The following is a 12,755-nucleotide window of genomic DNA, read 5'->3' on the forward strand; positions in this document are numbered from 1 at the left end:
CATTAAATAGAGCCTTTGAGCCGCTTTTCACTGGTTTTGAAGAGTGTTGAATATTTGCAACTTCTTTTAGGTTTATGGTCTTCCACGTTTTATGGATACTCAAACCCTGAAATTGATGAATCTCTCTTGGGCACTAGAATAAAAATTGTTCAATAGTTTCTAATCCCAACATCTGTTTCTTTCTCTTTTTGTTCTAAACACTTGCAGTACAACCTTTTAAAACTAGGTTTTACAATTGTAACAATCGCTGTATTGGTACAAAAATTGTAACTGTATCCTAAAAATACTAGCCAGCTGAAGCTGATCTCAGAAACAATTTCACTCTTTGCAGCAATAACAACAACAACAAACGAAACAGCTGTACTCAAGTGAAGGAAATTATTGGAATGAAAGTAAGCCTGTTGGAGAATGGAATTCAGATTGGCAAAGAAGGCTTCACCAATTTTATCCCAAAGTTGGAAACCAATTTACAGAAGACTCTCTACTACTAGATCAAGGCTTTGCCCGCTGTTACAAAAAACAAAGTCAAGGAAGTCTATCCCTCTGCTGACTAGGCCCAAATTTGAACAGCGCCAATCAGGCGCTATATTATGGAAAAGGAATAATAGCATGGTACGTGAAAACCAGGGCATTTGTGCATTAAGGGTTCAAGAATATGTAAATAAAGGAACATGCATATTAACAATCATATTTAAAGCACAAATTAAAGCAAGTAAGGTGATCTTGAATTGAAATGACATTTATGGGCCGACCAAAAATGGACTTTTCTTGGTTCATCAACGGTATTCGGCCCTAAAAATCTGCGTCCCTCTTTCCCCCTCCTGCACACGATATATACTGCAATAGACTGCATGGCGAACTGAAATATGGGCCTAATAACGTTTCCCCGCTTATTCCTCATCGCAATGTTGTACGGTGGCACATCACTGGCAAAAAGGCCACTTCTTGTCAGTTTTCTAATATGATATAGAATCCAGTGTAATTTCTGAAATTTCACCAAATCTGCCAAAGATCAGTTAATGAATTTTGATGAAATAACCTCCTCCTTTACCGGCCTTTGAAGTTAAAAGAATAACCTCCTCCAAATTCTGCATTGAAGTGAAAATTTGAAAAAATATCTGGTTCTGCTGTTTATATGTTTATTTCACCTGCCAGAAAACTCAAGTTTACTTATACTAGAAATGCACCTTTACTTCTTCTTGGTAAATGTTCTTACATTGAATCAAATTCTTCAGAGTTGGATCTGTTTCACAAACATAGCAAACTAAAATTCCTCTGTGCACATTAAAATTTGCTTTTTGATGCACCTCAAAAGACAAAATTTGCTAATTTGCACACCAAGATCTTCAATTTCTGTGTGCATGACAAGCTTTCCAAATTTGGAAAACCAAAGGAGCTTATGCTTTCTGTACCTTATGAGTTGGAGTTTAATATGGTGAATGTTATCCAAAATTGTGTTGGGTGATTTCTTTCATTGGCTCCTTGCCAAGATTCATGTCTAAGCAATACTTTTAAAGTCTACAATAGGATTGTATAATTTGTAAAATTTGATACTCATAATAACAACAGATAGTGACAAACAATCTACAATCCATGATGGAACAGAATGTACAGTCCCATAAAAATGCAAGTTATATATAGCTAATATTTCCTCCCGGCATACAGGATTATATCAGAGTTTAATCTATCTTTTCTTAAAAAGTATTTCAACATGGAAAATTAAAGTTGTTGCTCTGAAATTCATGCTTTGTGTTGTATTTTGTAAGCTAAAATTTTATTATGTTAAATGGATATTAATTTTTGTAGGCCCCTGCAGCAGTGATTGAAAGCCTTGATTCATTGAGGAAAATCTGTGGTGCTGAAAATGTTTCTACTTCAATGTCTGTAAGAGAGCATCATAGTCATGATGAATCTTATCATGAATCTTTTATGCCAAATGCTGTGGTTTTTCCACAAAATGTGGAACAAGTAAGTGAAGTTGTAAAGGTGTGCTACTCCAAGAATGTCCATATTATACCATTTGGAACGGGAACTGGGCTAGAAGGTGGTGTCACTGCTACTCAGGTATATTTTGCTTTTCCCACTTTTAACTTTCTTTTAAATTTTTAAGCCACATCATATTGATGACTTCTAGAAACCTTAATACATAGAAGAATTTGATTTGTTAATGTCTTCTCAATTGGCTGGAGGATGTTTTTTAGTAAGGTGTTAAAAGAGGGTGAAATAGTTAGCACAATTGATTGGGGATGACAGCTCCTGTCACTATGGCAGTGAATGAGTCAAAAGGAAGGGATTAAAAAAGAGATTGGTGCCAGAAAAAGATACAAAAGTTGCTAAGTATTATTTTTGCCATGGGAGGTAAAAAGACATCTGAATTGTGTAATTACGGAATTACAATGAAATTTATGAGATTCCTAATTGTTTTTTAGCAAGCTCATATAAGATGTAAAATTTGTAAAAAAAATTGTTCATTCATCCATCAGATTGAAAGTCTGCTTTGTTGACCATTTGAATGTTGCATATTCAGAAACCAAAACATGAAAAACATCACTCTAGGTTGCAAAATTACCCTTCACATGGTCCTGTTCTTCCCTTTGATTCATATCTAGAGGTTTTCCAAGTATAGGAATTCACACTAAACTTTTCAGGGTGGAATTTGTGTTGATTTGACAAAAATGGACAAAATAATTGATCTGAACCCAGAGGACTTTGACGTCACTGTAGAGCCAGGTGTTAAACGAGATGATTTGAATCACTACGTCAAGGATGCTGGCCTTTGGTTTCCTGTAGGTAGGCATACCCTATGATTTGCACATGATTTTTCTCCAGAAGAAATCTTTGTGGAATTTTTATTGCTTTTTTACATGTTGGAGAATATCGAATGTAGAACAATTGGTATTACATTTGTGTAAGTTGCATAAAGCCTGTCATTGTTTTTACTTCAATTTTCAGTCATAATGCCTCTGCATATTGATTTGATGAAGATGCAAATTAGCTTTTTGTTTCAATAAGATTTTTGGATATCTGGTTCTGTCAGTATTTGAAGACAACTTTCCCTATTGAAAAAGCATAGGTTTTTGTAACTATGTTTGGCTGATGACTGACTATTGTGGTGATTAGCTGGTCTTCATCTGTTTTCATAATATTTGGGGGTACTCATTGGAGAGGGGGGTCTTAAGAGAGAATATGGTAAGTGCTGTCCTAAGCACCAACCTGTAAGGCCTTTAGTGATGCACCATGTGGTTGGTAACACTGGCAGCTGCATTTTTGGCCTTTGGGTGGCACAGTTCCTTTCTCAATCAAACTTTTAGTTACAAAGAGTCATTTCCTTGGCTATGGTTAGTTGCATTCATATGATAACATAGGATGCCATTGAATTTGTTATAACAAGAAGTTAAACCATCACAGTTGACAAAATCCAAGTCTTTTTCAACTTAGCCTAAATTAAGGAATACATCTTAGTAAGCCTCAGAAAAAAGTCACAACTTACAGAAAATAGTCTCAGGCTTTTAAATGACCTTACTCATATTAATTGGTTTGCTATGAGTATTTCTGTCTACATATAGTGTACTTTGCAATATAAGTTTGGAAAAACAGAATTAATTTGTTTTTAAAAATTTTCTGTTGACTTAATAGTAAGTGAAGAATTGGTAAGAAGTAAGCAAAATCTTTTTAGGCCAACTTTAATTAAGTCATCTTTTTAATCTGGCTTTTTAATGCTAATTACTAATGAAACCTTTTTTGAATTCTTTTTAAATATTTTTTGAAGTAGCTTCAAGCTTCAACCACAGTTATTTGTTTTTTTATAGATCCTGGGGCAGAATGCTCCTTATGTGGCATGGTTGCTACAAGTGCCTCAGGAACAAATGCTGTCAGGTAGGTAACATTTATATGTATTGTCACCTCAGACCAAATAAGATGGCCCACATTTAAACCAAAAATGCAGATTGCAGAGTGTTGTCAATTATATTTAAAGGGCTTCAGACTCCCTTTTTGTGGAGAACAGGTGTTCATCTTTTCATCATACTTACATACTAACATACTTACTAAATCGTATTCCTGAAAAATATTTTTATACTGGATATGCCTTTAACTGTGCTACTTTTGTCTCTCTATCTATCAAATACTGTCTTTCAATGACTGAATTGTTTTTCGAGTCTTATTAAATATTTTTAAAAATGAGTCATGAAGCATTAATGTATGAATGAGCATGTCAAAAGTAGAATTTTCATAAAAGCAAAAAAAGTATTTATGGGCTCTTTCTATGAAAGCTTGAGAATGTGAGTTTTAATTCTTCAATCACCTGAAATATTCATATAAGATAAGATCCTTAACATAGTAAGAACTCCACTCGGAGATTAAAATTAATGCTAAATTCGATGGCTTCTTTAATAGGGCTCAACCAGAACTGTCACCGTTACTTTTTTTATTCAAGACTGCAAATGGGTTTACCCCTCACGCAAATCCACAATGTTTATACTGAACGTAAATTGGCAATACCAGATATCTTAAAAGCTGCAAAAGACAGCAATCTTTTTTAAGTTCTTCAATAACATCTTTTGTAGTTCAATAACGTAGTTTTTATCGTTTTCATTCTCAGATACGTGGATTTTGGGTAGCGTTCTACCAAAATTTTCGGGACGACAGAAACGAACCTGTGTATTTGTCTCACCTCTGTTTCTAATGCAAACGCTTTGTTTGTTCTTATCTAAATTAACTTTCTTTCCCCATTTACCTCCATTTACCACTTCCATTCGCAAACTGAGCAAAATAAAACAAATATCACTACCATCACAAAGATCAAGTTTACCCATATATGAAGCAATTCAATCCCATTTAATAGTTAATGTATATAATCGTGGACTTAACATACATCCCTGTCTTATCCCTGTCTTGCACCTAACCTTTTAATAGTTATCCCCTGTACATTTGAAACAATGTACACGTGCATTTGAATTTATCGCTCCTCAGCTCTTTAGGCAAGTAACTGTGTCAGATGCTTTCTGACTATCGGTTTTCATGTTGTTTGACGCTTACATAAGAATAACAATATACTTTCATAATACTGACGAATTACTTGGTTACAAGTGTTTATAGTTTGCAGACCTTAGATCTTTTACCACGAAATTCACCTTATGGGCATCCCAGCTAGGGATGTATCCTGTCATCTTAGGGCCATTATTTTCCCTGTAAAAGAAACCTGTGGTCTTTGTGTATATTGGTGGCCATCCTTTGCCTCATGTAATGTTTTCAATTTTTACCATGTCTCATTTTTATACATGAAAAATTCCACCGAGACACCATCGAGCCAAAATGTTCTATATTGACACTCAATGTGCTCATATTTTTTTCTCACTCAGTGTGATTATGATTATTATTCCGTTACAGTGATTTGACGGTAGCAAATTTTTTACAAGCAAAGATCGCAGAAATGGATTTTTAAAACCAATAAAATGCAAGTGGTAGTTTTCCCATAGAACACCTGACAATCTCTCACGGCAAGCTAGTGTGCCGCAACATCATCACCATCATCATCAAGTGTCACCCTGACAAGAGTCGGCGACCACGAGCTTCCATCTTTCTCTATCTCTAGATCTCCTTATAGTTTCATTTTCTCTATTTTTCCCTACCAAATTTCTAGGCTGTCCAGTTTCTTCTCTCATTGTATTTTTCTATTCACTTCCCTAACGATGGCTTCTAGTCCTTCCTTTCTCGTGTAGTGTCCAATAAATGTGCTGTCCCCTTCTTATTGTTCTTACAAGAGATCTGGTGGTTTCTGCGCGTTGAAGCACTTCTTCGTTTGTTTCATGTGCTGTGTTTGGTATTTTGAAAGTCTGGCGCAGTCATTTGTTGAAAATAACTGCCCTAACAACATTTAATTCCTCCTTTGATTTGTTCGGGAGATGAATAATGGCTGTCTTCCAGACCATGCACTAGCCCCCGTTTTGTGGTCATTGCACATGCGCGTTGTCTTTTGAAGCCCTGGCGGGAAGTTCAAGAGTTGTGCCGTCACAGACAAAACAGCTGTGCGAAAACCGCATTTGCCATGACCCTGCGACGCTGAATGGTTAGAACGGTATTGTTTCGAAACGAAGGACTAAAGGTTTCGTCTTCCGAACAAGATATCTTATTAGAAAGTTTAATGGCTACAGAATTTTAAGGTAGAAACCACGGAGAAGGCTGGTAATTAGCCAACTTGACGGCTTTCCATGAGAAAAATTACAGAAGTCAAGCAACTTCTATGGAAAGCGATCGGTTAATTATCGTTCATGTCCCTTCATTCGTGCCTCTGTGAAGCTAGAAATTTATACTTTTAATATTTGTCATTGGTTTGAAGACCGTTCATCGGGCTGATGTTGTTTTCAAAATCCTAAGTCTAAATTATACTGCTGTTTTTTTCTGAAGTTTCTTTCCAGTTATCCTTAGATTGATGTTGCTTCAGCGTAAATTCTTTTTTCAGTCTTCTTGAAGTAAACTGTCTTTTTAATGACAGATATGGCACAATGCGGGAGAATGTGATGAACTTAGAAGTGGTTCTTGCTGATGGGAAAATAATCCACACTGCAGGAAAAGACCGCCGCACCAAGTAATTTTTAGCTTTTTTGGTCTGATCTTTTGGTTGCTGAATGGAAAAATCCTTGCAGTCACATGTATTAAGCGAAGCTTGGAAATTTTAGCACTTACGTTAACTAAGAACGAGGCTTAGAATTTATCTGTCTGTAAATTTTTAAAACATTCAGGGGAAAACTTGACTCAGAGAAATGAAACCTGCGGTTATTTCAAGTTCCAACAAAGAATCACCGATTATCGCGACAGGCTAAGCCATGGTGGAGTTGGTCAAGTGAAAACGGGATTTCAGAATTTCTGTCACCGTATTTTCTCTAAAAAGCGCTCATCCTCGAAAAGTGCCCCTACCCTTCGAATAACCGCCCCCTTAATGCCATCGAAAATCTTGAAAGTGTCTAATTCTTGTTCTACAACTTTGGCAAGTTCTCATAGTGAGGTGAAGGCAGTAAGGTATTGAGGCAGTAGGGTAAGGTATCACCTCTAGGTTAGCATTGGGATGAGTATTATTTTCAAATCTGCGGCTTTCTCTTTGGCTACGTCTCTAACTTTGTATAAAGTAATTTTGTCTAAGATGCATTTAGCCTTGAATACTTGACTTGAATGCCATTCTAGGGAGATTCCCCTTCAATACCTGACTTGAATGCCAATCTTGTAAACAGCGAAAGTTTTCATAATTTTCAATGATTCCTATTGTTAAATATCTTACTTTAACTACAGAAAGACTGCTGCTGGATACAATTTAACAAATTTGTTTGTTGGATCTGAGGGAACACTGGGTTTGATAACGAAAGCTACGCTGAGACTGTACCCAATACCCGAAACAGTAAGGCTTTTCTCATACTTATTAGTCATACCATAAGGATGTTCCCATCCCTTCTCATAACTTATTGAAAGTAACGACTCAATAATGAGACCCAGTGAATGTAAAAGTTATTATTGTTTTAGCTTGACTGCGACTCGTTTGATAGGCAAGTGATCATTGAAATTGTCGATTTTTGTCTTGTTATACGATCAAAAATGAAGAGTCCAAAACAAAGAGATTTGAATATTCGTACGGACGACAGTAGATTCGCAAAATTTCCTTCAAAGGTTTACCTTGTAATGTGAAGCTATTTTTATATCTTGATAAAGGAGTGAAATCTTAAAGCTCTCAATCATAAAACAAACCCATGATATCTTATGAATTTACGCCGTATATTTTATTGAACTTGCTGTTTACCATTCTGTTATATAATGAAAGAAGCCGTATAATCATAGTCGTACGCGCTTTGGTGTACATATTATTGCATCAAGGAACAGTTACGTGATGATAGCATTAAATGGGAGACTGAATTGCAACTTCGAACCGCCTTATTCTACACCTCATGATTGTCTATCAGTGATACTTTCTGTGCTATATTGCATATACATTTTATGGCTGCTAAACAAATATAAACTTTAACTCTAGAATGCTAAAACAATTTTCCGTTAGATCGTTGCAGCTGTTTGCAGTTTTCCAACAATTAAAGATGCGGTGGACTCTGTTGTTATGATTCTTCAATGTGGGATACCAATTGCTCGCATCGGTAAGCAGGATTCTATCTTCTTGTAAGTCATGTTGACACCAGCTTTGCTTAAGTAAGCTCGTTGTATGTAGTAACTTCCCTATCCCATTACCTTGGCGGTTTATTATCGGCAGTGGCCTTTCTGAAGAGATGCGGAAGTGTAATCTCGCTTTCTAAAGTTAGATGGTAAAATGGGGACAATTTTTATTCTTATCTTTTTATTAGTCGGTAGATTTTTGAAGGCCAATTTTTAATTCGTCTTTCAGAGCTAATGGACGATCTTGCTATGGAGATGTGCAATAAGTACTCTGGGACAGATTATACGGTTGCCCCTTCTCTGTTTCTTGAGTTCCATGGCAGCGACAAAAGTGTCGAAGATCAGCTTGAAAAAACAAGTAGGTTGATCAATTTGCTATAGCTCATCAACTTAAGATTGTAAACTGTTGTTGCAGGACCTATGAAATGAGTTATAGAGAAGATTTCCTCCATGAAAAGGTTACAAGGCGTATGGTTTGGCCAAGTTCTGGACTTTTTTTATTGTCATAAAAAAGAATAACTGGAAATAATCACTACGACTTTTCCAATTTCATTTTACACTTATTAAAAAAAGTTTATTCCTTTTTAGATGAAATTGTGAACATGAACGAAGGATCAAACTTCTTTTGGGCAAAAGAGATGGAAGAAAGGAACCGTTTGTGGAAAGCAAGACACAGCATGTACTACGCCGCACTTGCATTTAAACCGGGCTGCAAAGTAAGTTATATGCTTAAAGCAATGTTATCATTTGTTCTAGATTTTAGAGTCGTTTTACCTATTTTGGATATTCTCCTAATAATGTTGAAATAAATGTTTTCTGCTTGGTTCCAGAAGTCTAATTGATCGAAGTCGAGGTCGACCCAATCTGCAAGATCTGTAAATAAGCAGAGCTAGATGGTAATTTATCACAAGTGATTATTTTCGCAGGTTCAGCGAAAGCTAGCTCAGCCCCCGGGGTAAAACCTGAGATATTATGCATGTATTTTTAAATCAAGGAAGTTTTCACGGATCCCTTTTGGACCGCGAAGCTAGTGTCATCCGAGCTCTTTTAGGCTGATCTAAAAGCAAGGATTCTATCGATGGGGGATCCACATCAAAGGCATATTACTTTACATTACAGATTCTAAAACGCTTAAAAATCTTTTCGAGATAGTGTTTTCCTTTTTACCTTTATGTGATATTTCTTTGTAGGTTGTCACTTTATAACACCACCCAGCGTATCGTATTTTTTGTATTTCCAAGGTATCAAATAGATTTTTTTTCTAGGGAATAGTAACTGATGTTTGTGTTCCGATTTCCAACCTTCCTGAGCTAGTTACGGCGGCAAAAGAAGACGCGGTATCATCAAATTTAGTCAGTAAGTCTCATTCTTCAGCTAGAACATGAATTCCGTCTGTTATACAAAACTGTCAGAACAGAACTGTGAGACGAACCTTTACTGGCTTAGCATACATTCATGAGGAACGGAGCGAGTGAGCTGGTTTAGTTATTTTCCCTATGAGCAGGAAATTTATCAATTTTAGAAGTACTGTAAATTTGTAAACGTACAAAAACAGTTTTATGTAAACAAAAAGATCAACAGTCCAGTAGATATGCTTTTTTATGCATCAAAACCTTGTTAAGAGTTGATAGTTTGTTCCCACTTCAATTAACTTCGATAGCATTGAGATTTTCCTTCTTCGTCATCATCACAATTTCCCAGCTCAACATCCTCTTTGTAGTCAACAAACCGATTTACTTCAGGCTCGGACAGCATTTTATGTGAAGTCCAACTTTTTGCCTTTCCTGTATAAGTTTAATATTGGCCTTTAACAATTTTTCTCTCATTTGATCTTATCTGTTTGCTTGGGGTGCCAAAGTCTAACGAAGGGGGGCTCTGTAAGGCGTCCATTCAACAGAGGGCACTCATAACAGCATTTCTGTTGTCAAAGGACATTTGTTTGCTTTGATAATTGAAAATTAGGAACCTTACACAGCTTTTATAACCTTATTGCTGTATTTGTTTTTTCCTGCTTTTTGTGGGAAATTTGGCAATAAAGAGTTAAAAGATGAGCAGCTCAGCGAAGTTGTTGTTGTTGCTAATAGAATATGTTGTTGCTGTTGGTATTAGAAAAATTGCGTGATTTAAACATCCATATTCCTTTTTCTGACTCTTTCTTAGCGCATATCCATGCTTACACAAAATACTCTAATTCTTTTATGATACGCAAATTTTTTTGCAGCTGGTATGAAACCATGCCACTCACTTTTGTTTGAATAGCGAATTGATTGAATTTTTTCCCATTTAAAGATTGAAGAAATTAACATACGAATCGCCATGCTCATTTTGGCATGGCGTAAGTTATCAGTTTTTACATTCAAACACGATGAAACTGCATAGCTTCTTTTCTTCTCTATAGCACCAGTTCTGGGCCATGTTGGGGATGGCAATTTTCATTGCTTTGTGATCGTCGATCCTAAAGACCCAGACGAAATTTCAGCAGCCAAGCATTTCCACGAGAGACTAGCCAGGTATTGTTGATAGCATCAACAAACGGAATACTAAGGACGATACCATAGAATTACAGTCCTTGCGAAAAAGTTTAGAATACCCACACTAAGTCTTAACTTTTTTCAAAAGTTGTTTTTAGATTAAACGTAGGGGATTAGGATTTTCTCTGAAAATTTTCTTTATGGAAGTAGAAATAAGTGGAGGGATTGAATTCTGGAATAAGAATTCAGGGAAATCTCAACAAATGTTCACAAGAGGATTAAAACCGAAGACGTGAAAATTTTTCCTCTTATCGTTAACTGTGGACAGAGGAGCTACACAAATTGTAAATTATCTAGTCGGCCTTTTTATGTAGCTGTTGGGAGACTCACATATTTGATTACAGATTGAATACTTTCGTCTCTTCTAGGCATGCGCTGTCTCTGAACGGAACCTGCACAGGGGAACACGGAATAGGAATCGGCAAAATGAAGTTACTGCAGGAGGAGCTTGGACACGACACATTCAACGTAATGAAACAGATTAAAAAAGCTTTGGATCCGAAAAACATTCTTAATCCTGGGAAAGTGCTTGATTTTTATTATTGAGTTTTATTCAATAGCTGCTTTTGTAAATAAAGAATTAAAATATGCTTGATAGAAGCTGTCCGCGAAACTAAATTTTATTCAATCAATTGACTCATTTCATCACATACACGAGTAAAGGTTTTATTGGATTTCTTTTTTGTACGCATCACAGATTTAGCATGTCTGTGTCAGAGGTGGAAATTACGGGGGTAGCTTTTGCTAAATGATCTGTTTAGACACAGTTTTTAGGGCTTTTGTCGGCAAATTTTTTCATTTGTCAACAAATTTGCTTGTTTTTGGAGGTTTTGCCCTCCCTACAATGAATTTCCGCCTCTGGTCTGTGAAGATAACTTATACCAATGACGTCACCACACGTGTAAAGAAAAAGCCAAACAAACAAAAATAAGTTGTCAATTTGTTCCTTGGCTATTTTCTATCATGATTGTTATAATTATGCACAATATTTGTTACAGAATCGTCTTAAGTTGATTATTTATTTTGTACTCTCTTCCTGCCATGTCAAATACAACAAAGTATGCTATTTATAATAAATATCAACCAAATACTTGACCAAATTTAAGTACAGATGACACAATCACCCTTAGTTTTGTTTGCCTTTATTTGTCCACCTGGGCTCTTTTTATCAAAGTTCTCAGTATGTTGATGTAAGTCTTGCAGTTTGTTTGCACCCGTCCTTTTAAAATTTTCAATCTGTCCATATTGATTGCTAAAGCTTCGTTTTTTCGAGAGTATCTTTAGAAGCAGAATTCAAGTAGGATTTATTCCACGTATCAGAATGACGTCATCTAGGTAAATCTTGAATCACATGACCTCATTTCATTCCTTGTTCATCTTTCCAGCAAGCAGGGCATCAGTTGATGGAACAGGGTGTTTGGCAACTATAAACAAGGTTCTTTGGCCAATTTCGACAAATCCAGTAAAGCAGCAAAATTTCAAAGTTTTCCTACAAAATTGATGCTTGAGGGGAGACTACAGGCCCCCTTTTCTCAGCTTCTGTGCACCTGCCAGCAGATTATCGTAACGATAATCTGCGGTCATTTTAGTGCTTTTTTTGTCCATTCATTTTTGTATTAAAAGGAATATTGAACAATAAACAAAAAAATATGACTAAAAATTTTAGATTGACAAAAATTTTAAGTTGGACGCCAATATTGATAAAAACTGTAAAAAACAGCCAAATATCTAAATTCCTTAAAACTCAGAGCAAAACGTATTGAGGACAAATGAGAAAATAGCTAACAATTATTTTATTCTATGTCATTTTAATGCCCTGGTGCCAGAGTCCCCATTATTTAGACCCCGTGCACACGAGAGCGGATCCGTTTGGGTCCGCCCCAAACTGGTACGGACAAGTCCTCCGTGCACACAAAAACTCTTCTATCCGATCTAATCTGGGTCTGCTATCCGTACCAGACTGATACGGATACAAAAAGCGTGCTCGTTTGGGTCCAATCCACTTGGCTCACGTTTGAACACCTGCATCGGGCCCAAACTGGTACGGATAGAAAACGAGGCTATTTTCTGGGAAAA

The 12,755-nt window shown here is 36.2% G+C and overlaps 1 protein-coding gene across 1 annotated transcript; it reads left to right on the forward strand.

The window, feature by feature from the left end:
* The first annotated feature begins 333 nt into the window (after positions 1–333).
* On the forward strand, positions 334–11,936 carry LOC135691414 (D-lactate dehydrogenase, mitochondrial). Its single transcript, XM_065209274.2, has 12 exons — positions 334–612; positions 1,807–2,064; positions 2,649–2,790; positions 3,810–3,876; positions 6,494–6,586; positions 7,285–7,390; positions 8,039–8,132; positions 8,378–8,506; positions 8,737–8,864; positions 9,414–9,504; positions 10,547–10,658; positions 11,048–11,936. The coding sequence occupies exons 1-12, from the start codon at positions 409–411 to the stop codon at positions 11,223–11,225; spliced, it is 1,602 nt and encodes a 533-aa protein (XP_065065346.1). The 5' UTR covers positions 334–408; the 3' UTR covers positions 11,226–11,936.
* Positions 11,937–12,755: the final 819 nt, after the last annotated feature.

This window comes from Rhopilema esculentum, chromosome 4, assembly GCF_057945365.1.
Source record: "Rhopilema esculentum isolate cy_ngs chromosome 4, ASM5794536v1, whole genome shotgun sequence".
Taxonomy (NCBI): Eukaryota; Metazoa; Cnidaria; class Scyphozoa; order Rhizostomeae; family Rhizostomatidae; genus Rhopilema; species Rhopilema esculentum.

Coding starts and splice junctions, on each gene's coding strand:
- LOC135691414 (XM_065209274.2), top strand. CDS start 409: ATGGAATTCAGATTGGCAAAGAAGGCTTCACCAATTTTATCCCAAAGT. Junction 2,065..2,648: donor GTGGTGTCACTGCTACTCAG/GTATATTTTGCT, acceptor TAAACTTTTCAG/GGTGGAATTTGTGTTGATTT. Junction 8,507..8,736: donor AGATCAGCTTGAAAAAACAA/GTAGGTTGATCA, acceptor ATTCCTTTTTAG/ATGAAATTGTGAACATGAAC.